At 31.8% G+C, this 25,784-nt stretch overlaps 2 protein-coding genes, 1 long non-coding RNA gene and 4 other non-coding genes across 7 annotated transcripts; 3 read left to right on the forward strand and 4 right to left on the reverse strand.

Annotated features, from left to right (window-relative positions):
- The first annotated feature begins 4,870 nt into the window (after positions 1–4,870).
- LOC112419500 (uncharacterized) lies at positions 4,871–5,951 on the forward strand. Its single transcript, XR_003009593.2, has 2 exons — positions 4,871–5,145; positions 5,582–5,951. It is a non-coding gene; the product is annotated as an uncharacterized lncRNA (long non-coding RNA).
- Positions 5,863–9,781, reverse strand: LOC11430664 (ATP-dependent 6-phosphofructokinase 7). The gene is made up of 12 exons (XM_003597615.4): positions 9,594–9,781; positions 9,387–9,433; positions 8,751–8,790; positions 8,584–8,646; positions 8,365–8,502; positions 8,065–8,277; positions 7,720–7,788; positions 7,469–7,598; positions 6,856–7,124; positions 6,626–6,671; positions 6,389–6,543; positions 5,863–6,222 (listed from the first exon to the last, which is right to left on the reverse strand). The coding sequence occupies exons 1-12, from the start codon at positions 9,693–9,695 to the stop codon at positions 6,097–6,099; spliced, it is 1,398 nt and encodes a 465-aa protein (XP_003597663.1). The 5' UTR covers positions 9,696–9,781; the 3' UTR covers positions 5,863–6,096.
- Positions 9,782–17,134: 7,353 nt separating this feature from the next.
- On the forward strand, positions 17,135–17,281 carry LOC112419642 (small nucleolar RNA snoR135). The gene has a single exon (XR_003009767.1). It is a non-coding gene; the product is annotated as a small nucleolar RNA snoR135 (small nucleolar RNA).
- A 228-nt stretch (positions 17,282–17,509) lies between these two features.
- Positions 17,510–17,634, forward strand: LOC112419633 (small nucleolar RNA snoR77). The gene has a single exon (XR_003009758.1). It is a non-coding gene; the product is annotated as a small nucleolar RNA snoR77 (small nucleolar RNA).
- A 4,028-nt stretch (positions 17,635–21,662) lies between these two features.
- TRNAI-AAU (transfer RNA isoleucine (anticodon AAU)) lies at positions 21,663–21,736 on the reverse strand. Its single transcript has one exon. It is a non-coding gene; the product is annotated as a tRNA-Ile (tRNA).
- Positions 21,737–22,814: 1,078 nt separating this feature from the next.
- LOC112419616 (small nucleolar RNA Z221/R21b) lies at positions 22,815–22,901 on the reverse strand. Its single transcript, XR_003009741.1, has one exon. It is a non-coding gene; the product is annotated as a small nucleolar RNA Z221/R21b (small nucleolar RNA).
- A 650-nt stretch (positions 22,902–23,551) lies between these two features.
- On the reverse strand, positions 23,552–25,581 carry LOC11425914 (uncharacterized). Its single transcript, XM_003597617.3, has 3 exons — positions 25,000–25,581; positions 24,345–24,551; positions 23,552–24,243 (listed from the first exon to the last, which is right to left on the reverse strand). The coding sequence occupies exons 1-3, from the start codon at positions 25,330–25,332 to the stop codon at positions 23,716–23,718; spliced, it is 1,068 nt and encodes a 355-aa protein (XP_003597665.1). The 5' UTR covers positions 25,333–25,581; the 3' UTR covers positions 23,552–23,715.
- Between the last annotated feature and the right edge of the window lie 203 nt (positions 25,582–25,784).

Raw genomic sequence — 25,784 nt, forward strand, 5'->3', positions numbered from 1 at the left:
ATAAAAAATGATCAAGATAAATCATTATTTGAGCAACCCTTTCGTGGTTGTTTGATACACTCAAGAATGAGCATTTAAAACATGATTTGTAAACTTCTGATTTACAATAACATATGATTCATTTGTTCTAATTCATTTGAAAACAACAATGAACAAGAAAATAGTATATCCAAGTGAAGTTATATAATAAACATTCTAAAACCTTGATTTATCTTTTGCATTACTACGGTTATATATCAATAAACTACACACAAATTTCTCGAACAAGTAAAGTTTATAAATTATAAAGTTTTTCATTCAAGGTTGTATTTAGGCAACTAAAAAAAATATCTTTTCAAAGTTCGATCACTCCAAAATGAAAATTACAAGTGAGATCAAGATCAAATAAATTTATTTCATAAGAAAATATACACATCTAACATGTAATATTTATGAGATAATAATCTTGAATGATTTAGAAGTCAATAAGAGAATGTCAATTCATATAAGATATTTTCAAGAATTATGTAGAGAAGAATTTGTGCTTACCTTGTAATTCAATCCTTCTAGAAGTCTTATGTAGAGAAGTCTTAGAATAAATAAACAATCTTGCAAGATTCAATACATATAACAGAAATATGATCGTATCAAGAAAATCTTTGATCAAAGATTATTATTTTTTTCAACTTATTTAAGTTTATACTAATGAAATTTTATGACCTTGACATTTATCAGATTAATAGTAATCTCTGCTAAATAAATTACTATAACCACAACATATGTTATATAAAATAAATAGTATAGGCCATTCACATCTGGGAATGAAATTCAATGTGACATTTCACCATTTTAATCAAGAAACACTCTTTGTTCAATTACAAATGTGACTAATCATACAAAATATTCTTGAAGATATTAACTTATTTGCTACTTCAAGAGCATATTCGAGTGGTATAGAAATACACATAGTGTTTCATATTTTCCCCTTCTTTTTTCTTTCTTTCATATCAAATAGATCTTATAAATTTTTATCATGTTTTGAATGTGTAATTCTTCAAGAACACACAATCAAATCATCATAAATGATAACCAATAACAATTCTTTCATCAACCAATCCTTTTATTTCTTCAAGAAGCATGTCCCAAATGATCTATATCAAAGTCTTAATTCTTCAGGAACTATATTACACATTTATTTATTTATTATACATATAATCCTTCAAGAATTTTTAGCATTAGTTCTTCGAGAACTATACCGCAATTTTGAACAATCCTACGAGATGCTTGAATATTAAATTTGTGAGCTCTTCAAGAACTATGTCACAAATCTTTTATTTCCTAAAAAAAATGTCACAAATCTCTCTAAGCAATGATCAAAGATAAACATAATTTTCGCATTCATTTAAGGATTCTTGATATTACATTATTAATTCTTCAGGAATTTATACAAAAAATGTAGATGGTGTTTGAGAATATTACTTTGAATACTCCTTCAAGGATGTTTAAATTCGTGAGTTTTTCAAGAACTATATCACAAATCTTTAAAATAAATTGATCAAAATAAATTCATTAGTAAAACAGAAAATTAATTAAAGAGATTGATCATGTTTATTTGAATTGAGTTTGTTAACTGAGTTCCATATTAACTAAGTTCCATATAACTTCTTTTTTTTCGCAACTGAACTGGTTTCATCAAAGTCGCTTATTTTGTTATAAGAACTTGATTGCATCATTATTAGTTTTTTAATAGAAAAGCAAATGATGCTATTTAAATGCAAGAAGAAACACATGTATGACGACATGTCCTATTAATTTAAAGAATAAAAAGTATAATTAATTCTCATAAGGATAATACTATTTTGAGGAAAAATCCACGGAAAGAAAGAATGACACTGTTCCTATCCATGATTTCTACCAAAACCATATGTAATTTTAATATTAAAAAAATTGTACCTGTCGTTCTCTATCTATATGGAATTCGTTGTGTCATGCTTTCATTTTAAACAAATACATCGCTGTTCTCATAGTTAGCGGATAACAAACAAGTTTGTTTAGTGGAAAAATATCCATTGAATTGTAGTCCAAACTAATTGATTGCCAAATTCATGTACTGAATCCAAAATCAATTTTTTTACGACTTTTCGTTAATATGGTAATCACTCGCAAGCGGAGCTTATTTGGTTTTAATATTGTATTGAATTCTTCAAGAATTCAAGGCTAATATTATTCACGATCAAACCAATTACGTGGAATCCTTCAATGATGATTCCTCAAGGACTTATAGAATAAAATTTTGTTTTTAAGTTTTTCAAGAATTTGATAAAATATTTGTTCAATCCTTCAGGGATACATTATGATTGAATTCTTTATAAATTCATTACAACTGAGCTCTTCAGAAATTCATTATAAAAATTAGATTCTTCAGGAATTCAACAATTAAAAAACATCATTTTAATTATTTGATTATTTTATGTAATCTCATTGTAAGAGTTTTCATCGCAAGGTGGAGTCAAGTTCAAATCTCTTTTCAAATCGAATGGTACTTGCATAATCAAGAATGAAACCCACGTATGGAATTAACAAATCAAATAGTCACACCACGCATAAGAATGAAAACAAACATATCACATACACAAGTTCATATCATACGGTTTTAAAATAACAAATTTCCGCAATAGTATCTATAAGGCTTTGATTCCAAATTGATGGAATTGTAATAATAGCCTATAATCATCGATACTATAATAGATTAAGAAGAGTTATGCACCAGCTTTTTAATTGGTTAGGTCGTGCTGATAACGTGTTATGAATACAAGTAAATAGAGATGATAATAATAGAGAGAAGGAGAAGAAGAGAGAATAGGAGCAGTATTCTTATTCACTGATGTGTGTATCCCAATGTTACAAATGAGCTCTATTTATAAGAAAATAGAGTAGCTTATGAACTAAGCCCAATAACCTAGTAGTATGGCCCAATAACACATTTGCTATTTGGACATCCACTATTAATGTTTATAACATTTTTAAAGAAAATTTAGATTACGAAATTACAAATACTTAAATATTATTTGATATGATTTTATTATAAATTAAGAATGTCCTTTATGTCATTTTACATTTATCAGCTAGTTGAACAACTAGTTTTACCAAACACTTCAGTTAGCTTATAAGTTATCAGCTATAAGCTATAAGCTATAAGCTAGCTTATCAGCTATCCGCTACTTTTACCAAACAGAACCTTAGTATAAGGTCTAAAATTCAATTGAGCCCAATTTACAAGGACTATAGACATATTTAAGTCTTTTTTTTTTTTAAAGAATTCTTATTATTATTTTTATTTTTGGTCAAAGCTAAGAATTTTATTTATTTAATTTTTTCAATACTTCTAAAAAAAAAAAGTTGCAAAATATATTTGTTCCTCCTAGTTTAAAATTTGACAATTTTGGTCTCTATGTCATAGTTTGGAACTAAAAATAAATGATTTGATATGTTTTAATTGTCGTAGTATAGTCGTCTCATCGCTGTGGAGAATTTGAATTTTACGTTATTGTTTTCTTTATTATTGCTCAATTATCTTTACATTTCAACCTCGAGGTGAAGCTTATTAGGCGACAAGCGAACATACACTACCTAAGGTGGTCTGTTCTTGGACTAGTCACCGTATTTTTTATCTTTATCCTTCTTGTATTAAACATCGTTTAATTAATGATTTAAGTTAAGTTTGTTTTGGTAAAAAAAAAATGTCGTGGTATATGGTTGTAAAATGCAAAAGATCAATGTCGATTAAATCGTAAAAAAAAAATTCTTTAAAAACTTTATTTAAAACAAGACGTATTATCATAATTTAAACAAAATATTCGATAGAGGCACCAAAACTGTTAAATTTAAAATAAGATGATCGATTTTGCAAAATAATAAACATAAAGAGACCAACTCAACAATTAAGCCTAAATTACAATAGTTTCACCTATGTTTAACATAAACGTTTATTTTTAAAATATGTAAAGAAAAATTGAATTTATATAATAACTGTAATTATATAAACAAAAATTTGATCTAATGGTAAAACCTTGAACTCGAAAGAGTACACCCAAATGGAAGAAAAGAAAAGGACGCTAAATGAAGAAGATCCTAACTGATAAAACATGTGTAGTGCGCTGAAACAAATTGTAAAAGTTTTGTGAACCGAAGGTCTAGAAAATAGTAAAGTAGTAGGTTGCACGAATTTGGAAGAAGCTCCCAATATTGTGCCTTCAATGACATTGGGTGGAGAATTGCTCTCTCCCATTTGTTTTTGCTTATTTCCGTTCTACGTGAGTTAACTAATGCTGAAAATACACTTACGTGAATTAACTCATGTTGAAAATACATCTACATGAGTCAACTCACGCTCAACTATTTGACGGAAATGAGTAAAAACAGATGAGAGAAGAACAATTACCCATTGGGTATTCATCTTGCGAGGTCCCCCACTTGCTATTGGGTCATGCATGTTGTGGCATGGTAATGCTTGAAAATTGTTAAGTGTACCCCCAACAATCTTTTATTACCCAACAGTCTTTACTTGTCAAAATACTCCTATCAAATTTTTTCTCTGTTTTTTTCTCTTCAAGCTTTTTGCTTTAATGTAAAGGTGCAATAACTGCAAAGATGACTTTCGCTGCAAATAAAAAAAATGAACACTATAGATAACCTTTAGTCCTTTCAACATACAATTTTGTTTATATAAAAATCATTACGATAGAGATGACTTTTATGAGTTTATCAGTTCATGGTGAACAAAAAATATTAACCATAAAGGCAACCTTTACTGTTGCCACTGTGAAGATAAATGTTACGGCGAAGAAAAATATAAACCATAAAAATGACTTTTAAGATACTGCAAGGAAGTTGAAATAATATTTCTTTTGTAAAAAAACTCAAAGAACAAGATTTTTCAAATGAAGTATTCTCGTTTAATCTTGCACGAAGATTTCGATGCTTTTCGACATTTCTTGAGAATTGACGCTCCTTGTTCTCTCCAAGTTACCTTCTTTCTCAATCCAAATATATTGTCGGTTGTCATCCTTAATCATATACTCGTCTCTCTAATACAACAAATAGTCCTCTCGAGCATAATGTTCAACACACGTCCCCTGATGGTGTCGCTCACCTAGATCTCACGAGGTATGGAACAATAGTTAATTGTGTTGCCTACTACATTATGTTGGGAAGTTTTGTTCTTCACATTCTTTATTATATTCAAGGAACTCAACTTAAGAGCATACTCTAATGTTGATTGAGCTGGTGACCCCACTGGTACTAGCTATATCATACAATTTTCCTTCTTTTAGATTCTCTATATAAGTTAAGCATCGTGCTATGACATTCATATACCTTAAAATGGTTTGGTCATGTTCATTACTTTTTTATATGAGAGGTTCATTCTTTTGACCAGCTCCTATGTATTGTGGTAACATGCGTGATATTCAAATCACTCGCAAATCGCAATGCAATTCTTTACTACCACACAAAACATGTTGATATTGATTGTAAGCGATAACATTCAACATTACACTATAACAATTTACCTATTGTCTCTTCGTCCATATGCAAATTGCAGATTTGTTTACAAAGTGATATTCCACTGTTTTATGGAGGATGTTAAGATGTATACTTTATTTATTTGACCTGTTAAGGGGTAGTTAAGTCTTTTCCGTTGTGATATATGTATACACACACATCCTTTACTCATCTTGTAAGGTTGATCAGTGGTATAGACAACTTAACAACTATGGCTTTGAAGCACATATTGTGACACAGAAATCGGACACGACAAGAACGCTGACATGTACTATTGTCAAAAATAGAGGAGATAAAGACAATTGAAAGAAGCTCCCAATATTGTGCAAATCTCTCTCTATTTATTTGTAAGATGTACAATTTGACACTTTCAGAAATTTGTAAATATAGATAGATGTACTCATTTTTTATGTCTTGTGTCAATTGTGTAACTTGCTGTTAGAACTTGGAAGCATTAAATTTGCTGAAGCAACTCGCCAATTTTAAAGGCATTATTATAATTTATAACTAAAACACAAAACACTTTGTTCTACTTCTGATATAACGTGTTTTTGTTCATTCTACTTTTGCTTCTTCTGTGATATGTTGAGGGTTCACAAAGCTGGGCTGATGGGTGGAGGATAGTAACCTTGCCCACATCCTGTCTGTTATCACAACCCTCTTCTGTCCCTCGTTTATAAGCTGCACATGCAAAAGAACATTTTCGCGTAAGGAAAATTATTACAAGAAAAGCAAATATAACAAGCAAAAATATGTTGTAGCTTAAACCTGAACTTGCGGTGGCATTTGTTTCACTGTGATACTAAAAACTATATTGATGTAATAGCGAAGAGTCATAGTAACTTACATGAAAGGGAATATAACAATTTCTGCCATTAACTGGGCCGACTGTGAAGCCTGTGTATCCAGCCATTGCGCCATGAACGGCACTTTGAGCAAGTAGGGTGCAGAACACATTATCAGATGCATTACTTGGAATTGCACGGATCATGTAAGTAGGATCTGCAATACAATATTTTTTTTAGTTCACAGCATTTTCTTCTTTTAATGAGTAAACATATACAGTTCTAAATAGAGAACTCACCGATGTACTTCAGATTTATAATTTTTTTACTTCTTTCAAAGTGATCCTACAATAGAAACAAACGTTTAAAAGTAACAAAACTAAAAGAAAATCCTACAGCTTGAAACTAATTAAATTGAACGACTTTTTCGTATAAGCATGATTTTAACTTAGATTCTTAGGATTATCGTGCAAGAAAAAGAAAAAACACATTGACCATAACAGTAAGGGAAAACTTTGTGACTTTTTACCTTAATTTTCTGAGATAACCACAGACCGACATCCTGAACCAAGTCATCAGGAGAAGCATCGGGCTTATTCTTATTAGATGTGTCATTACGAGGAATTAGCTCCTGACCTGCACCTTCAGCTATTACTATAACCATGTGTCCTTGTTCTCTCAGTCTTTTCTCAATGAACTCCAGAAGTCCACCAGGTCCCTCGAGGTAAAAGGGTGACTCAGGAATCAAACAACAGTCCACATCTCGGCTCGCAAGAGTTGCATACATGGCTATAAATCCTGCACAGATATGTCACGATGACAACTAATCATTAGTGCCACTGAGTGTTTTAAAAACCTGGTCGAACTAGCAACTGCCAAGAAGCGTTTGCAAAATCTGGCTGATCGGGTTGGTTCAACAAGTTGAACTAGAAATCGACACTACTTTGTCGGTTGGTTTGATTTCAGTTATACTTCACTCTCATTGAATCATATTAAACTGGGTTAATACTCTTACATATAATTGATTTAGTTCATTCGTAATCAATGTGAATTGTGAAACTAACCACTTACACATAAATTTCAACACTGTCTATACCATTAGGCTAAGGTTGTACATTACTGTAAGAATGAGTGAAGCTTACCACTGCAACGTCCCATTAGCTTCACAACACCGATACCATTCTCAGCACTCTCTGCTTCCACATGGGCAGAATTAATGGCTCTTTGTGCCTCTTCAACAGCAGTGTCAAAACCAATTGACTTATCAATAACCTAATTCAGATACATAACAACCTTCATTAACTATGTTTAAATACTAATCCTTTTTTCATTTTTCAGTTCAATGGCATGAAAAGCATATAGGATTTCACATATACAATCAAAGCATCCTTACAGGAATATCATTATCGATTGTCTTCGGAATTCCGACCACTGCAACTTTCAAGTCACGTCTTCTAATTTCCTGAGCAAATAACCAAACCTCGTGAGTACAAGTCTTTTCCAGTCTTAACCTCCAGTTCCAGAGATTGCGAGGTAAGTACAGTATGACAAAAAAAAAATTAGTCAGAGATTGAACTCAGGTGTTTCAGATCGATTCAACCATAACTGAAGTTTGTTAACACTTGAGTCCAACCAAGTAACTAACTGGTTACATTACTACAAATTTTACTATCATTTGAGTCATATGTTCTCATAATGGATCATAATAAGCACTCAAATTACATAAATTAATTGCTACCTCAAAAATCATAGCTGCTTCATTTTGAGTTCCAAATCCTCCAAGTATATAAACCTGATTAATGCCTCGATCCTGAATGCTATCAACAATCTTTGAAGTATCATGGCCTCCATATGATGTCCCCAAAACGGTTCCACCACGTTTGTGAATATCATTGACAATCTTTGGTGTTAATGGAATTGTATTTCTAGAGTAAAAACCTCTATATCCTCCCTGCATTCAACCAAACCACCGCAGTCTAGATCATATACTTCAAAAAAACGACGTCAAGAAAATTGGACATTGTAAAATTATGCATACCCCTATTCCCAAAACTTTTTGCACTCCATACATATGGTATAAGCCACAAACTAATTCTCTTATCACTGTATTTAGACCAGGACAAAGACCACCACATGTAACAACACAAGCATACACTTCCTCTGAATCAAAATATACCTACAATACATTCACTTCACATTACATATGTGGAAGGAATCAAATGTTTCAATTTTGACCACAAGAAAAGGCCAAATTAACCTTCTGAGCAGGCCCGGCACGCCGAAAAAGAGTCCCTCTTGGACTATTTTTATGCACAACTATCTACAAAAAGGAAACAATTTTGAATAATTAACTCAAAAACACTGAAGAATGGTAGAGTTAAAGAGAAGAGAAGAAAAATAATCAAAATGTTAAAAATGACTTACCTGTTGTGCAACTGTATCATCTGGATGTACATAATACTGTCTGTAGAAACATAAATTAACCAACTTAAGCACTGAATAAAAATTGTTATGGTAAACAAACACAAAAAAAAAAAAAAAAAAAAAAAAAACACAAGAAAGAATCAAACTTTTCAATTACGCCCTTATTCTATACGTTATAGTTAAGTGTTTCTTTCTAAATTAGGCTATGAAATTGATTGAAAACAGCTTATGCACATGTCTTTCTACTGAGGGCCGGTTTAGATTGACGTCTTTGAGCTTATCTAGTGACGTACATGTTAGAACATTATTGTTCCAACAATAAATGCTTGTGACACTGTTTGAGACAACTTATGACATGTTTATAATCCACTATTAGCTTATTTTTCATGAGCTCACCAGGATTAGCTTATGAAAACAACTTATAGATTTATACAAAAACAGTTTGACTTTATTTTATCTTCTGTTATATAAATAGCTAATTCATAAGTGCTAATCCTATAAGCTCCTGCATGTGCTATAACCTGTAAAGTAAGTTGTTTATCCAAACAAAGCCAAAATTATCACTCAAATATTGATACAAATGTTTACCACATAAAATATACTTACAAATGCATTTGAATAAAATTGATCACTTACTTAACAACAGAATAAGAAGGATTATCTTGTAAAGGATCAGGATATGTCTGCATGATCAACCAGAAGCAAAAAAAAAAAAAAAACATGAAACACAATCATAAATATAAGTATTCATTAAAACAACACTAAACTATGGAAATCAAACCAAACATGAATAAAGCTAAGTGATGTAAAAGAAAAGCAAAAAGAGAAAAAGTTAGTACATACAGGGAGATCAGGTATGTAATCAGACAAGTGAGGAACATCCTCAAGCAAGAAGTCAGAAACATGTGTGTTGGCTTCAACATGGGAAGTGGAAGAATCTACCATGGTTTGTTTTTTGCTTTTTCCGCAGGTTTCAGCGGCTAGTTATTGAAAATATCTTTACTATTCCTATTCCTAACACATACATATATACATATGACATAGGTAATACCGTATGGAATTAAATAATGATTTACTACTCATCTTGTGGCGGGTTTTACACCGGAAACCAACTGAATTTCTCTAGCTAAATTGTTGTCTCAATCATAATTAAATTATTAATTAGTACTTTTTTATGACAATATAAATTAAAAACAAAATACCTTCATTTTAAGTTTTTTATGCAATATAAAATTATTTTTAAGTCAAAATGTTAACAAAGTTATCATTTTTCATCCATCTTCGTTAAAAAATGCATACATGACTTTTTTACATTTAGGTGATAGATTGAAAAGATGTTTATGACATCAAATATGATTATTTGCGTACAAACACGTTTTCTTCTTGTTTTCGAATTTAAACTTAATTTTACATATAAATATTTTATCAAACGCATTATAAATATAGTAATATCAATTTTGTTCAACCCAAGATTAAATAATACATCTATGAACCATAATTTTAAGAGCGGCAAATTTAAACCTACCAACTTAACATTAAACTGTCACAATTATTTTTTAACTAAGTAGAGGGAAATGGTGCAAACATTTCATAACTTAAAAAGGATTAATATATTACATAAAAAAACTTGTTATAAACATTTAACTTAATAATCACCTGATGTTCTTGGTCTAAAGTAATTATTAGAACTTGTTTTAAAATAAGAATATAAATGACCTTTTTCACGAAAATATTTGTTTGTAAAACAAATTAACATCATCAAACTTTGGAGCTTTTACCTTAACTTGAGTTCAAAAGCCACCAAACAATCAATAGCTTATAGAGCCAACTTATCTATAAAAACTTATAAATAAAAAAAAATAAAAAAATTAGATCTGCTGTTAAAAATGATTTTTACTAACAAAGACAAAATAGGTTTTGTAACAAACTGACTTTATATTATGATTGGAAAGTAACAAACGTAAATTGATTGATCGAGTATTGGCTGCTGAATGCTGATAGATAAAGTCATGTGAGCTCACCAAAAATAAATAAATGCCATAGTATGACGTATATAAAGTTGTCTAGCGTTTTTTCTTTTTTGCCTTTTATTATCTTTTTCCCAATAGGCTTTCTTAAGTTATCTTATTTGAGCAGCATTATAGCCATTCGTATTTTTGGTTTACATTTGCAATTGTGGAAATAATTTAAGCAATTTCTTTTCTATGTTAGAGTTTTGTTGAGTACTGATACCCAACTCCAATATATAGAGTGTTCACCAATAACTTATTATATAATGATTAAATGATATTTTGAAATTATTTTATAAATTATTAACATGAATGTTATTATTTTATGGGTTAGTTCTTGTTTACATGAATTATCTTTTGTGAATTTAATTCAGTTGATAAAGATATTGTATAATATATATAAGAATCGGGAATCGAACCCCAATCACCCTCACTTAGCTACTAGATTATTTAAAGGAAAAAAAAAATATGAATAGACGAGACGAAGATATAAAGTTTTAGTTGATTGTTGTGAAGCTAGTAAGAAAAAAGTTGATTCCTATGAAAAAGGAAATGTTTATTTCATATTCTCTTTTCTTAGGAATGATTGTTTCTTAAAAGGCTAAACTGCATTTTTCGCCTCTTAAGTTTCGAAATGTTGCGATTTTGGCCTCTATTAAAAAAATGACAAAAGTGACCCCATATGTTTAGGGAAGTATGTTCTTTTGACCCCTAACTTAAGGGAAATATGATCTTTTGAACCCTTGGAGCATCCACATTGGTGAGGTCTTCATCATTTAAGACCTTATACCTAATAGGTACCCCCAATGTGAAAATTATTTTGAGTTAATAGGTCTTTACCCCCTGTAATATAGGTCATTTCTGGCTTTCCCCCTGTAATTTTTTTATTTTTTTTATTTACACCATGTAAAAAAAAATTGTTTTGATTTACCCCCTAATAGGCCAAACAAAAACCAATTTTACTTTTTTTTCAAGAAATTTTCGTTTTTGTTTGGCCTATTAGGGGGGTAAATCAAAACAAATTTTTTTTTACAGGGGTAAATCAAAAAAAAAATATTGCAGGGAGAAAACCGAAAATAACCTATATTACATGGGATAAAGACCTATTAACCCAAATATTTTTTAGGGTCTTCTAAGACCCAGAGTCTCACTTAAGACATCGATGTTTAAGTGGACCCCACATTACTTTTTCTTAAAATAATCATTGTCATTGGACTATTGTTTTTCAATTGCAATTTAAATATTATAAAATAGATAATAATGTCTTAAATAAATAGTTATTGGTGACACTCATATATTTTATTAGAGAGTCTCTGTTGGAGTGGTTGAGTACCAATTAAGTACTATTATTAAAAAGTTATAAAAAAAAAATGATGTGTCAATGTGGGACCTGTTTAAGACCTCAAAATTGAGGGTCTCTATTGTGGATGCTCTTATCTTCTCAAAAAGTTGTGATTACGACCCTTTTTTAACACGTGGCATCTTCTCAATAATTTTAGGACGGAAAGTGTCAAAATTGTCATTTTTTTTAATAGAGAGCCAAAATTGCAACATTTTAAAATTTAAGGGGCAAAACGTGCAATTTAGCCTTCTTAAAACTATGAGTTTGATAGATTAGTTCTCGAAATAAAAAAAATGGCAAAGTAGTTTTTTAATTTTGATTCAAAATTATTTTATGCAAAAACAATTGAAAATTCTTAATCATGTTATGTTCACATGAGGATGCATGCACCTCAGAGGGACCAAGCTCGTTGACTCTTTGTTTCGTGTCTTCTCTTTTCTCTCCTTCCTTTAAGAAAGTCTCCATCATTTGCAACCCTAAATATCACAAATAAATGTTGGTGAAGAATATAACATGAGAAAAGATGATGAAAAGTGGTGCCCCATTTCTGAAGTCAAGACAATGTTTGGAATTTACGCCTAATTTGTTCATGTTCCTGAATAAACTGAAAAATTAATTGGAATTATAGAGTAACAGAAACAAATATGGTTATGTCCAGTTGAAGTTTTGGGTACATTTTCTTATATTAGAGATCGATATGAATTAAGTCATGAAAGCTCAAAGTAAGTGAATGATTCAAAGGATCAAATTGACAATATATGGGTTTATCTGGGACTAATTTTACTTTCAGTGATTCAATTTAGTACTTTATTAGAGTTATACTCAAATTGATATTTATCTGATGTAGTTAGAGGTATGCATTTGATTTTTACTAATGGAATCTTTTTTTTATTTTCGCACCGATTTCTGACCCATCATTGATGGGCGATTAATCCAGCTCGTGCATAGAGGCATGCGTACTGGTCAAGCGTTGTTCCCCTTGAAAATCGAACCCGATATTGTTTCAAGGACAATATAACTTATTGAATTAAATGCGACATTCAAATTGATGAGTAGCTTTTATCACACGTATAGAATGAGATATGATACTTGAGACCCACTTGCACCACTTGCTTGTTTAAGACATCATATGCTCTGAGAAATGCAATTGTATTAGATTTTAAGCCAACACATATTACGGAAAGAACACCATTTTTTTTAAGAAACTAAATTAACTCACTCAAATTGACATTGAGAAGAATCGCCTAAGACTTTGAGGAGGAGAATTCTTTCAGATCTCAAGTCAATACGATAAGGTCAACTCAAGCTGATTTATGGAAGAAAAAAAATCATTACCACAAACTACCAAGCACTGTAATATCTGGGACAAATCAACTTCATTAATGCAATTGGTACGTTGATGGTCCTAAGATCGATAATCCATTGACCACTTGTATGACAATGTGAATGTGCACAGTCATTTGGCTAAATTTGTTTGTTTTGACATACTTCTTCGAAAACAAGGTGACATTGTCCATTATCTTCCCTTTGTGCTATTCGACTTTAACGTTTGCTAATTTTTTAGCTATATGGTTCATACGTTTATTTGAAGTTCGGCTGAGATGAAAGTTAAGTTTGGCAAGTAATTTTTAACCCATGAATTTAAGTTCGGGTTCTCCCGAATAGTTCGTTTATTTGATAAAATTCATTAACCATTTGAGCTCAATCAATTGATTCATTTTAACATTTATTATTATCATTGAGAAAATAAATTTCATTAAAAAAAACATTAAGAGAAAGCATGAGATGCTATTAATTAAACTAGTTTGATTTCTTTTATCATTTAATAATAATAAAATAAAATAAAAAACTTGATAGGGAGATTTGAAATATATTTTTCTTCAACTCCATCTACCTAAAGCATGCTGGTTCTTTACCAAAAAACGCATGCTGCTCCTAAAGCATGCATTGGTATGTTTCTGTGATTGTGTTACACTTTAAATTATCAATATATACAAAATTTCATATTAAACATGGTATACACCGTATTCTGTTTTTAATATTTTGAAACCATACCATATACTGTATTCTATCATCATATGCATATGCCAAGCATAAAGCATGCGTGAATACTTTAATATACCCACGAATACTACATTAATTGTACTAATAGGATCTTGTGAGATGCCCCAATAATTACTCTCATACTCAAGGTTTTACAACTTAACAATTTACCTCAATTCGTTTTACTTAGGTAAACTCAACTCAAAAATTTATACAAGTTTACCTAAAATTAAAATTCTATATAATTTATTATATGCATGACATTTGCAAACTAATATAATATTGTAAATAGATCAACAGTGCAAAATATGACTTAATTATAAATGCAAAGTATAATATTGAGAACTAAGAGAAAAAGGAAAATGAAATGTTTCATTTCAGGAAGCTAGCTATGTGTTAGCGTAAATGTTTCGGTCTTTGGGCTTAAAGAAAAGGGATTGGGTTTTGAAAATAATGGGCACAAAAAATGGGTCAATTTTTAAAAAAAAATTATTTTAGAAGTAAACTCGGCTGACTTTACACAAATTTTATGGGTGTTAACTCAGTCAAAGTCGTCAAACTTTCCTATTTCACTAGTAATCGAGTTTACCTCGAGTTAACACTAGTTTGATACCTATAAAACGAAAACTCGGTAAACTCGACGAATTAACACTCGATTTGTGGAACATTTCTCATACTCAATTTAGTGATATTAAATTAAAAGATAGAGAAAAAATTAAATATTATACATTCAATATTATAAGGGTCATGATAACCGGTGTCTCTTGAGCACTGATTAAGGAAGCCAAATATAATAATATTTGCATTAAATGTTTAAATACCGACACAAAAAGGATAATATTTGCATTTAAAGTTGTGTAATCAATGCATTAAATACTTCAAAAAATATCATTTTTTACTTAAAATTTTATCTTTTGACTTCCTTAATGTACCCCGGAGCACGGGTCAGCATTACCCATATTATAATTAATTTTATTATCGAGGGTACTTTGATTAAATAGGAATATATATTCATTGGGAAATGATAACTTGTGTCCTTAGGGCACATGTTAATAATTCTACTAATAGAAATTATGTATTGGACCCTTAAAATAAAAAAAAATATATGTATTGGAATTTGTGTTTATTTATTGTTCAAAATATTTAATATTAATTTTTTCAATTAAATTATTACCATTAATGGAATGAAATTAATGCTTAACATATGCCCTTAGAGCAGAAGTTAATTTTTTTTTCATAAGTGGTGTGTTCATCCCCTCACTCTGGAGCTCTAATGTTGTTGAAAGTTGACAATGTTATGGTGTTGACTTTGTTGCTTCATTTTCCACCAATTCATCAACGATATAGTACTTGTCTTACGATAATAATATATCAATGGTTTGTCAATACTATTCAATAAAAAATATGAAAACATTAATTATTATTACAAAATTATATATATATATATATTTTTTTTGTGGTGGTCGAAGTTTGAACCTCGAACCTTATATATATTATACATTGTTTCTATTAACTTAGCTAAGCTTACGAGGACAACAAAATTATGTCTTTAATACAAAGTGCATAAGTTACAATATAAACTTTCTAATTTTAACTTCTTAACCTGTGCAATTTTGTATGCCTATGTAAGGGCTATGAATCAACCTTTATAATTATAATGGATGGATTAGGGTTTTAAGGCCTAAAAACCCTAGCCTTGGACAATCGGCCCTTTAGACACATATTAGTATATTAACACATTGTAGCTTATGATCTGGAATGTACATTCCAAATATCTTTAGGTGACGTTGATTCGGTGTATTTCAAGTGGGCATATATGATTGTTCGTGTGTTGGCTTGTAAGTTTGGTTGATTCGGTCCATTAAACGGTTGTACCTTGGGCTAGTTTGGAACAGTTGCCCCCAGGTCTTTAACTGGCAGAGTTAGATGATGACTTATGTTCGGCCTTCTTTGGACTAGTAACTTTGTAGTCCTTCTTCAACCTTTAGGATCGTATATTCGAATAGCTGAACATGTTGTGGTGAGTTTGTGTTCTTGCTGTATTGAAGGGGTTTACAAGCTTGGACCACCAAGGTGGCTGTGGCATGTTCTTTAGATCTTTCCGTCGTTTTTTGTGTGAGACCTTAGTCACTCTTGGATGGGATATGTGGTGCTTCATATGGATGATGGTTTGTTGAGATACGAACATGTGATCTTTTTGTTAGTGTATATATCACGCACCTTACGGTTATTTATTAATGAATTTTTGTAATACAATGTTGGTTGTGGCGATTGTTGGGTTTGATGAAAAGTAATGAAGCTCATAAACTTAAGTGACATTGGATCTGTTTTGTTGACACATGAGTTCCATTTTTTGTAATTGTCATGGCCTTATGCTTGGCATCTCTTCATTGTACCAGAATGTAAACACAAGCTTAGGCTTGATGTCTCTTCATTTTTTTCAATTTGATGATTAGACCTTGGTCATTAGATCAATTCATATATTTATATTCGGATTCCTTTTCCAAGAGGGTGTTGTGCCTATAAAAGAGGAAGCGAAAAATACCCTTTCACTTTCCCCTATTTATAGTGTACGTGGACTTATTGATAAGTATATTTTATTTTAATTCAAAAATTAAATTTAATAAAGAAAATTATTATACGTCAAAAACAAAAAAGAAAACTATTAAACTCATTAGGGGTGTATTCTAAAATATGGGAGTGATAGTAGCAGTAACTCCTCCTTTTTTTCAGAGTTTGGTCTATTCTTATTTTCATTTACCCGAGGCCCAATAACACACAACACATATTAGGGTTTTGTTGCTTCTCTTCCTATATATTCATAGTCACTGCGGCAACTCAAACCATTCATTCTTCCTTCGTTTGCATCTCACTATTGCTTTACTCTTCAATTTGTTTATCTTCTTTATTCAATTTTTTTGTTGTTGTAGTGTTTATATGCGATCTTCATGTTTTTATAATTTTTTTCTTCAGATTAATATGTTTGTTAAAAAGCAGGGATAGTGTGTATCGGTGTTTTGCTATTAAAAATGCATTCTTTCCGAAAGTATTCCCTTGCAATATTAATTTAGAGAAAATGGGCAGTTGTGTTTCATAGTTTTGGTTGAAAAATCACAACAATCATTTTCCCTACATATATTTTTTTTTTTTTAAATTAAATTAGGTTGATTTTATAAGGGTCTGGAGTTTGGCTCTTTGGCTTATAAATCATGTGCCTTTGAGATGAATGCAGAACCCAATAACAAAATTAATCAACTTTCACCAATTATTGCTATGATGTGTATTTTTAAAAATCTAGCGGATCTAATTGGTATGGTATGGTTGATATATTATTGTCTTAAATTGTAATTATCGAGTGGTGATTCAGGCAGCCTACTTGCTACAATATAATAGCATTTAAGGTGTTTAACTGCTCGTAAATCAAATGCTTTTGCTCTTCAGACTTGCTGAGATTTTTCTCTGAAGCTGGTCTAGTAAGCTCTAGTACATTTTTATTATATTGACCACTTGTATGTATCAAACATTAATTTGTCTCTAATCATTTGGGATAGAAAAGTTTTGTTGTCTTGGTGATATTCTTAAAATGGATGCAGCATTACAAGTGATTTGGAGCCATTGGAATATTGTGTTCAGAACCTTGAAATTATTTCAATTTCTCATTCTTAAGACCAATAATAATTACAGTTTCCATGTTTATTATTTTTTTTAATTTAAAGTATCAACTATGAATGATTGTTATTGGAATGATTATAATATTGAATAATCAATCACTACATGGAGAATCATCACTATGCTGGCAAAACTTGGAAGTAGACATGGTTGAGAAACGAAGTGTGGCAAATATGGTGGATTCAATTCTCTGCTAAGGCAAATCAATAATTAAGTTTGCCGGCAATAAAATTGTTAAATGAGCAAATATAAAACTTGGGAAATGCTAATACATACTAAGAAAACCAAATCCGATCCTTCTCCAAAGCTTAAAGAAGAGACAAAACGAAAATTTGGCAATAGAGAAATTGACACAACCTCAAATCAAAAAATTTTAGGTACACAATTTGTTCTTTCAAATAACTACTTTCAAATTACTAATTTACTATAATTTTATATTCAAATAACTACTTTCAAATAACAATTTTTAAAGGTCAAACCGTCGCATTGATATCAAACCATAAATAAACTCATTTAATCCTCAACTCTTCATTTTGTTAATCACTTTAGTCTTAACGTTAACTAATCCAACGTTTTATTAAATTATAAAAAAAATCTCAAATCTCCCTCAACATCTCAAAGGTTTTTTAGGTTTCAAATCAGATCACAAAAGTCACTTCTCCATCACCATCTCTAACTTCATCATCCATGTACCATCATGTTATGTTAAATAGTAAAAACTTATGAATTCATAGTTATCTTTGTAATTTGAAAAAATGTCATGCACTTTCATCAACAAATCAAACAGCCATTCATCAAAAGCCCCATTTTGTGAGAGAAAGTGAGCGTACGGTATGAGAGAGACAAAAAATTGGAGAGGATACACGGGAGTGAAAGAAACAGTCGAAGAAGATTGAATGAGAGATAGAGAATATGAGAGGATACAATCTTCGATCGTCTAAAGATGGATGATGTTAGATTTTCTCCTTATGTGTGCCATCGTCAGACACGTTCATTCAACGACATATGTTGGTTATTGCAACTTGCCAGAGAGTGTGCTTAGGCAGGTGGATGTGATCAAAGCATCCTTAGACATCACATATACGTTGCACCACAATTATATATTATTTTTAAGATGGATCAGATATTCCAAGAATACGCATCGGATGTTGTATGTTGTACATGAAGACATGTGAGGTTATATTTATTGGTTATACAAGGCTAGGATTGCAAATGAAACTCTGGATACTTTGTATGTAGAAATACATGACAGTTAAAATGTAGATTTGGTGGGGATGAATACTAACTAGTACGAAATACATTGATCTATTTTATAGGCTGCAACACATTGTCACATTTTTTTATATGTTTATGTTGTTTTCCTTTGACTTTGATGTATACTGATATTTTAGTACTTAAACATTAAACATGTCCAGTTTAATTGATTTATGTTATCCCTGTGGTTTATCCGAGTGTTGCTCATGTTGTTATTTAATTTCAATATTTTAAATGTTATTTTGATAGCAAGGAATTTGGTTCGCCTATAATGAAAGATGCAGAGACAAGTATAAAAATCAAAATCTTGCCGCTCTAGTTAACACATTGGTAACAATATTTGCGTGTGACCTAACCATTGTTTGAAAAATCACTTTACTTAAATAACACTGTTTGAAAAATCATTTAAATCTTTTTTTTTTTAACAATCAAAAATGGATTTTAAATTACAAATATACAAAGTCAAACAAAACAAAAATTAGCCAAGTCCCAAAAAAACCAAAGGACTTGACCACCACAATTGGGAACCAAAAACAAAAACAACATTATTAGCTTTTAGCCACCAAAGGGAGTACCGCTCGACTTTATCCAACAACTGATCAATGGAGCTACATGTATTGTTGAACAACCTTTGATTACGGTCATTCCAAATGATCCACACACTAAGCAACCAAAGAAGCTGCAAAAAAGAGCACCTTGCTCAAGCTCCACCTGCGGAATGAGAGAACTGAAGGAAATGATCTGATACAGTAATGGTGTCTGGGCCTGAGACACCAAGCCAAGACCGCACCTTACACCACAAAGTGCCATAAAAACCATAAGACAAATAAATGCTGAGACGTCTCGATATGGCCGCATCCTAACAAACAACCCGCATCCGAATCTAAGAGAATACCGCGATGCATCGGGTTTGACCTTGTAGGCAACCTATTCTTTACCAACCTCCAAGTAAAAATTGAGACCTTAAGTGGAACATGTTTATGCCAAACTAGAGCATCTGCACCTTCCACCTGAGGAGTGTCCGAAGAAGTCAGTAAATGATAAGCGCTACGAACTGTATAACCTGCATAAGGATCCAGATGCCATCTCCAAGTGTCTTTTACATTACACTGCAAAGAAACATTACCAAGTAAAATAATACACTCCCCTAGCATCTCCTCCTCCCACACCCACAACCCCCTTCTCCAACTCCAACCCGCTCCCCCAACCTCCCACCCAGCAGAAAACATGGAAGCAACCGTACAAGATTTATCAACCGCAAGATCAAAAAGGCGCCTAAAGCGCACACTAAACGGCACACCACTTAACCACGAATCATGCCAAAAAAGGGTATCATCCCCGTCTCCCACCAAACGAGACACACCCTCCTGAAACCACCCGCCTCCGACACCACCTAACCCGTCCCTAATATTAGCGATCTCTCGCCACCAAGAAGAACCACTCCGGCCCCCAACCTCCAACCTCCCATCCTCCTCGCCATATCTCGCCACCAACACCCTATACCACAAACTACTCCTCTCCACCAATAAACGCCAACACCATTTGCCTAACAACGCAACATTAAACTCCCTCAACCTCCGCATACCCAATCCTCCGACCTCCCTCCGAGAACAAATAGTGGTCCAACTGACCCAAGAAAGTTTCCTATAATCCTCACAGCCCCCCCAAAATTTTTTAGTAAAAATAGAGTCAAGGGAAGAAATTATACCTGACGGAGCCTTGAAGAAGGAAAGAGCATAGACAGGTAGAGAGATAAAAACAGACTTTAGAAGAACTAACCTGCCACCAAACGATAAAAACCGACTATTGAACCCAGATAATCTCGATTTAATGCTACGCAGAAGAGGTTCCCAAAAGATCAATCGACGTGGATCACCCCCGATAGAAAGACCCAAATACACAAACGACACTTTCCCCACACGACAACAGAGAATAGAAGCTGCCTCATTCAGCCAGGAATCAGAAACATTGACACCCACCAACATGCTTTTATGAAAGTTTACTTTCAAGCAAGACATGGCCTCAAACAACACCAACACCGCTCTCATCGCCCGAACATTGGCCCAACTCTTCACACCAAGAATCAACGTGTCGTCATTTAAATCTTAATTATCAAACATATTAATTATATTATAATCATCCAATCTTCTTTTTATTAGTAACCATCCAATTTTTAGTCATGACATTGCAAACAATATTGTTATTACATTACAAACTCCAAATGTTGATTATTATTTTTTTCAAAAGTTATTTAAATTCCAGTATAAAAGTTATTTTAAAACACTCTTAATGTTAATTGTAAACTATTATAATCGTTTTATATGAATAAAAGTTCTATGATTAATTATGTACAATATCAAAACCTATACCCAATTTTTTGACACAAAATCTTAACCAAGTTATTAGTTAACAACCTACGAATTGTTGTTTCTAACGACTCTATACATGTAGTATTTGTAGAAAAAACTTTTATGTTTCATAAAAAATGAAAAAAAAACAAATGGTTTTATCCTTAAAAAAAAAATAAAAATGGTTTTAGTGCACATATCACGTTTTCAAAAATAAAACAGCTTTTACATTAATAAAGTAAAAAAGTGGCCCATGCAGGTTTCGAACCTGCGACCTTCGCGTTATTAGCACGACGCTCTAACCAACTGAGCTAATGGGCCTTGATGCTTTATTTCGCTGCAATTATATATTTGAAAGTGTGAAGGTTTTGACTAATGAACGAGAATATTGTTCAGTTCTGTGATTTATTTACTACGCTAAAATGAAGTAGAGAATTTATTCATCCAATCAAATGCTATGCAGCTATGCTATATATAAAAGTGCAAATAGCAACAAAATAATGACATATATAATTTTGAGCTTATTACAAGCTCCACAAGGAACAATCCATTACGGATGAATGATCTAAAAATAACTTAAACATAAAATTCTCTTCTATTTTTTTTAACTTTGCAGTTTCAAACGTAATGAGATTCTTATGATCGAGAGTTAAATTGGAGGTAAGTAAATTCTATCCAAAAAGTAGTTTTAATGGAATTTGAGTCCGGTTTTTTTCGAACAATTTGTCCTTAAATTAAGTCTATAAATCACTTGAGATTATTCACTTGATTATTTTCATAGCTAAATGCAATTATATATATATGTTAAAATGGCGAAGGCAGGTTGGCAAAATGTTTCTAGCCTGCTATATACAATGTGGTGCAAATTTATTACTTCCACTTCAGTTATACAAATTCTTAATTCATCAAAAAAATTAAAAAATTCTTACCAATGAGGTTGCCATATTTTCTAGAGAATTGTTGTTCCCACATTTGGTTTGGCTGTACCACACGAATATTTTACGAAAATGCCCTTCGGCAGTAAACTGCCGAAGTTTTTAGTAAACCAGCGGCAGTTAACTGCCGAGGAATGAAAAAAAGGAAGGAAAAATAACGTGTTCTTCTTCTTCCACTTCAATAGCTTTTTTTTTTTTTTTTTGTTTTCTTTCTTTCACAACCACAAACTTCACTTTTCTTCTTCTTTCAAATCAAACACTGCTACATTTTGCAAGAGGTAACAGAAATTGAAGATTGTAAATTCTATAGATTCATTGAAACAAATAAATTGGAAAATGAATTGAAGAAAACTGTTCAAAAAATTGACACAAGTTAATTGCTGATGGAAGAACCATCAGAAAAATGAAGGAAATAAAAGGGTGTGGCGTTGAGTCAAAAGAACTATGATAATTGAAGGAATAAAAGACTCTGAAAAATAATGGGTATAAGAAAGTTATCAGCACAGGAAATTAAAGTGGTGCATGACTATCTCTATGATTCATCATAGCCTATGAAATTAATAGCTTTATACTATGTTATAATTGAGAATGAATAATTAAGATTGCAAAAAGAAAAAGCATAGAGAAGAAACTAGAGATTGAGATATTTGTGAAGAAGACAATGAAGAAAGAAGGGTGTGGCGTTTACAACTCCTCGGTACTTAAGTGCCGATGGAGATGGGTGAAACTGAATTTCGGCAGTTAACTGCCGAGCCAGTTTCTTCAGAATTCGGCAGCTAACTGTCGAGAGGTATTTGAGTAATTTACTCGTGTTTCTCAGCCAAACAACATGTGCCAACAGCAATTCTCTATTTTCTATTTGCACTAATTGTAACATGGATTCAAGTTTGATTTTTTTGTATATAAATATATTATATGAAAATTCCATCATAAATCATTGTTAAGGTTGCCGAGTTTACATAACTTTGTATGAATGATTGCTTTCCTAATATAAATTTAGTTTTCATAAAAGAATTTATAAAGACTATTTGATTTAAAACAAATATCGATCGAACTTTATTTGCCCGAATTATGAGGGCCGATTTCGCCTTAAAATTTGGATTGTTAAGACAAATAAATACTATGAAATGGTTTGAATTATAAATTTATAATCAACCACAGACCATCCTTCGATTAGTTTCCATATCTGTACCATAAAATTGATAAACTAACCAATTTCTTTGAAAGAAGTAAATCATTTGAATGAAAAAAAAGCACAAGATAGAAAATGGATATCATATTCCATTGGCTATAAGCTGTAAGCAAGCACAAGAGGAAACACAAGTTCCAAAGTAAGGCATTCTAACACAACTAATGTTGATTGAATTACCAATGCATTCTAACACAACTTATGCTATTTCTTGTGGCCATTATTTCATCAAGAGGAGCCCTTTTCTTGAGGTCAGGTCTTTGCTTTGGAGCACTGTGAGACCTTACCACTCTTCCCTTAGATGAATGAGTATTAGCCATGTAGTTAGGAAAATTTGAGTAAGGCATGAACAAGCTGGTATCTTCTGAAACACTCTTCGCCAGAGGATTAGCTTGCGAAGAATTCACTAATCGAGGAGTGCTATGAGCTGTGTAGAGTCTGCGTTCATCGTTAACATTATTGTTGCACCAATCAAAATCTTGAGAATATTGGCAATCATGAACTGAGATTCGACGCGGAATTTGACAAGGAAGAGATGTTGCTTCATAGGAGTCATACAAATCATCTCCGTATTCGGACATTGCAGATCTCGAACCAGACTTGTGAGGATCAATCAGAACAACTTTCGGGTTCTGTGCAAATCTACTTGAGGAATTGGGAAGCCATTTATTGTGTTGTCGATTTCTAGTTTCATCGAACATTTGCTACGAGAGAGAAAAAAAAAACACTAGAGTAAATAAAGACTAAAATTTTGATGAAATCCAATTGAATTGGCATACAGGAATCAAGAAGTTGATTTAATTACCACATGTTTTCGTCCACGGATTTCTGGCTGACACATGTTCTCCTTGTCGATGGAATTACGGGCTCGTCTTGACTGGACAACAGCTTGAGCTCTCATTAGAGCTTGCATACTATGAAGTGTTGCTGCAACTCTTTTTCTAACTAGGAACCCTCTAACAAGAGCTTGGATCCTAACCAATCCTTTTAGTGCTCTACGAGCCTTTCGCGCCTGAATGCAACAAATGATACAAAATTTGAATTGAATTGCTAACAGAACACACTACAATACTATAGCACAACAATATGTTTGCATTAGATGATGATACTAAAAATGAAAGATGTACTGTTTCATTCATAGCTAAGCTCATGTTTGGACGGACATTAATGCCGCCTTGATTTTGGTAAAAACTACTATATTTTCAAGGTTCGACAAAATTACAGTGTCACGTGATTTTGTTAAACTCACCGTAAATCTAAACATGCACTAAGAATCAATAACAATCAAAAAAGTATGTGTCACGTAGACAAAGCTAGAAGCATTACCATTTACAAAACAATCAAATTCAGAAAATGACATTAATTTGTGGAAAGAGACAACATATGAGCAAATAAAAACATTCCTAAAACAATTTAACATAAACTTTCCTAGAATACAAAAGTTGGTGACATTCACATACCAAATAGCCTCTGAAAAAAGTTTGAATCTTCACAGCAGCCAACATCTCTTTGCTTCCAAATAACAATGACTTTCTGCCACTGCCATGGCTTAATGACCTCACAAAAATTGCATTTTTGTTATGCTCATTCTGTTTCTGTTTTTCAGCAACATAGGATTTGTACCAAGCATCATCAAAAGCTGGAGCACTAGTCTGATGGTCAATGTGATTATCATTCTTCCCTGATCTTTTCTTCTCCTTCTTGTCAAGAACCAATGGTCCTGATTTGTTACTATATTCCTTCTCTTTTTTCATTCCAAACAAACCCTTCAACCATCTACTAGCTTTTCCCATAATTACACTTTTTTTTTTGTGTGCGTCACAATCTGAAGTGAAGAACAATTTCAAAGTTAAACTCAAATGTGATAAAAAGACAAAGTGTGAGTTTCTATAAGAATAGAGAATAATAATAAGTGTGTAAAAATGTAATGCAAGGTGAACAAGTGTAATAACCCAATGAATACAAGTGGTGCCTAATGTAGTATAATTTATAGAAAAATTGTCACAAATTTTATGAACAAAGTGGAATTTAGTGCCAGAATATCTCCAAATAATAATAATATAGCAGAATCTATACCTCAAATTGAAAATAGAGAATTGATGAAAGCAAGTTATGGATGCAATGGAAATATAAACACTATATAATACTAATAAACAGAATCATCAAATTTTAAAATAATAATCATTATTCTAATAAATTAAATATTAAAGGACAAACTTCTGACACACTTGATGAACATATGAGA

This window comes from Medicago truncatula, chromosome 2 (genome assembly GCF_003473485.1).
Source record: "Medicago truncatula cultivar Jemalong A17 chromosome 2, MtrunA17r5.0-ANR, whole genome shotgun sequence".
NCBI classification, from domain to species: Eukaryota; Viridiplantae; Streptophyta; class Magnoliopsida; order Fabales; family Fabaceae; genus Medicago; species Medicago truncatula.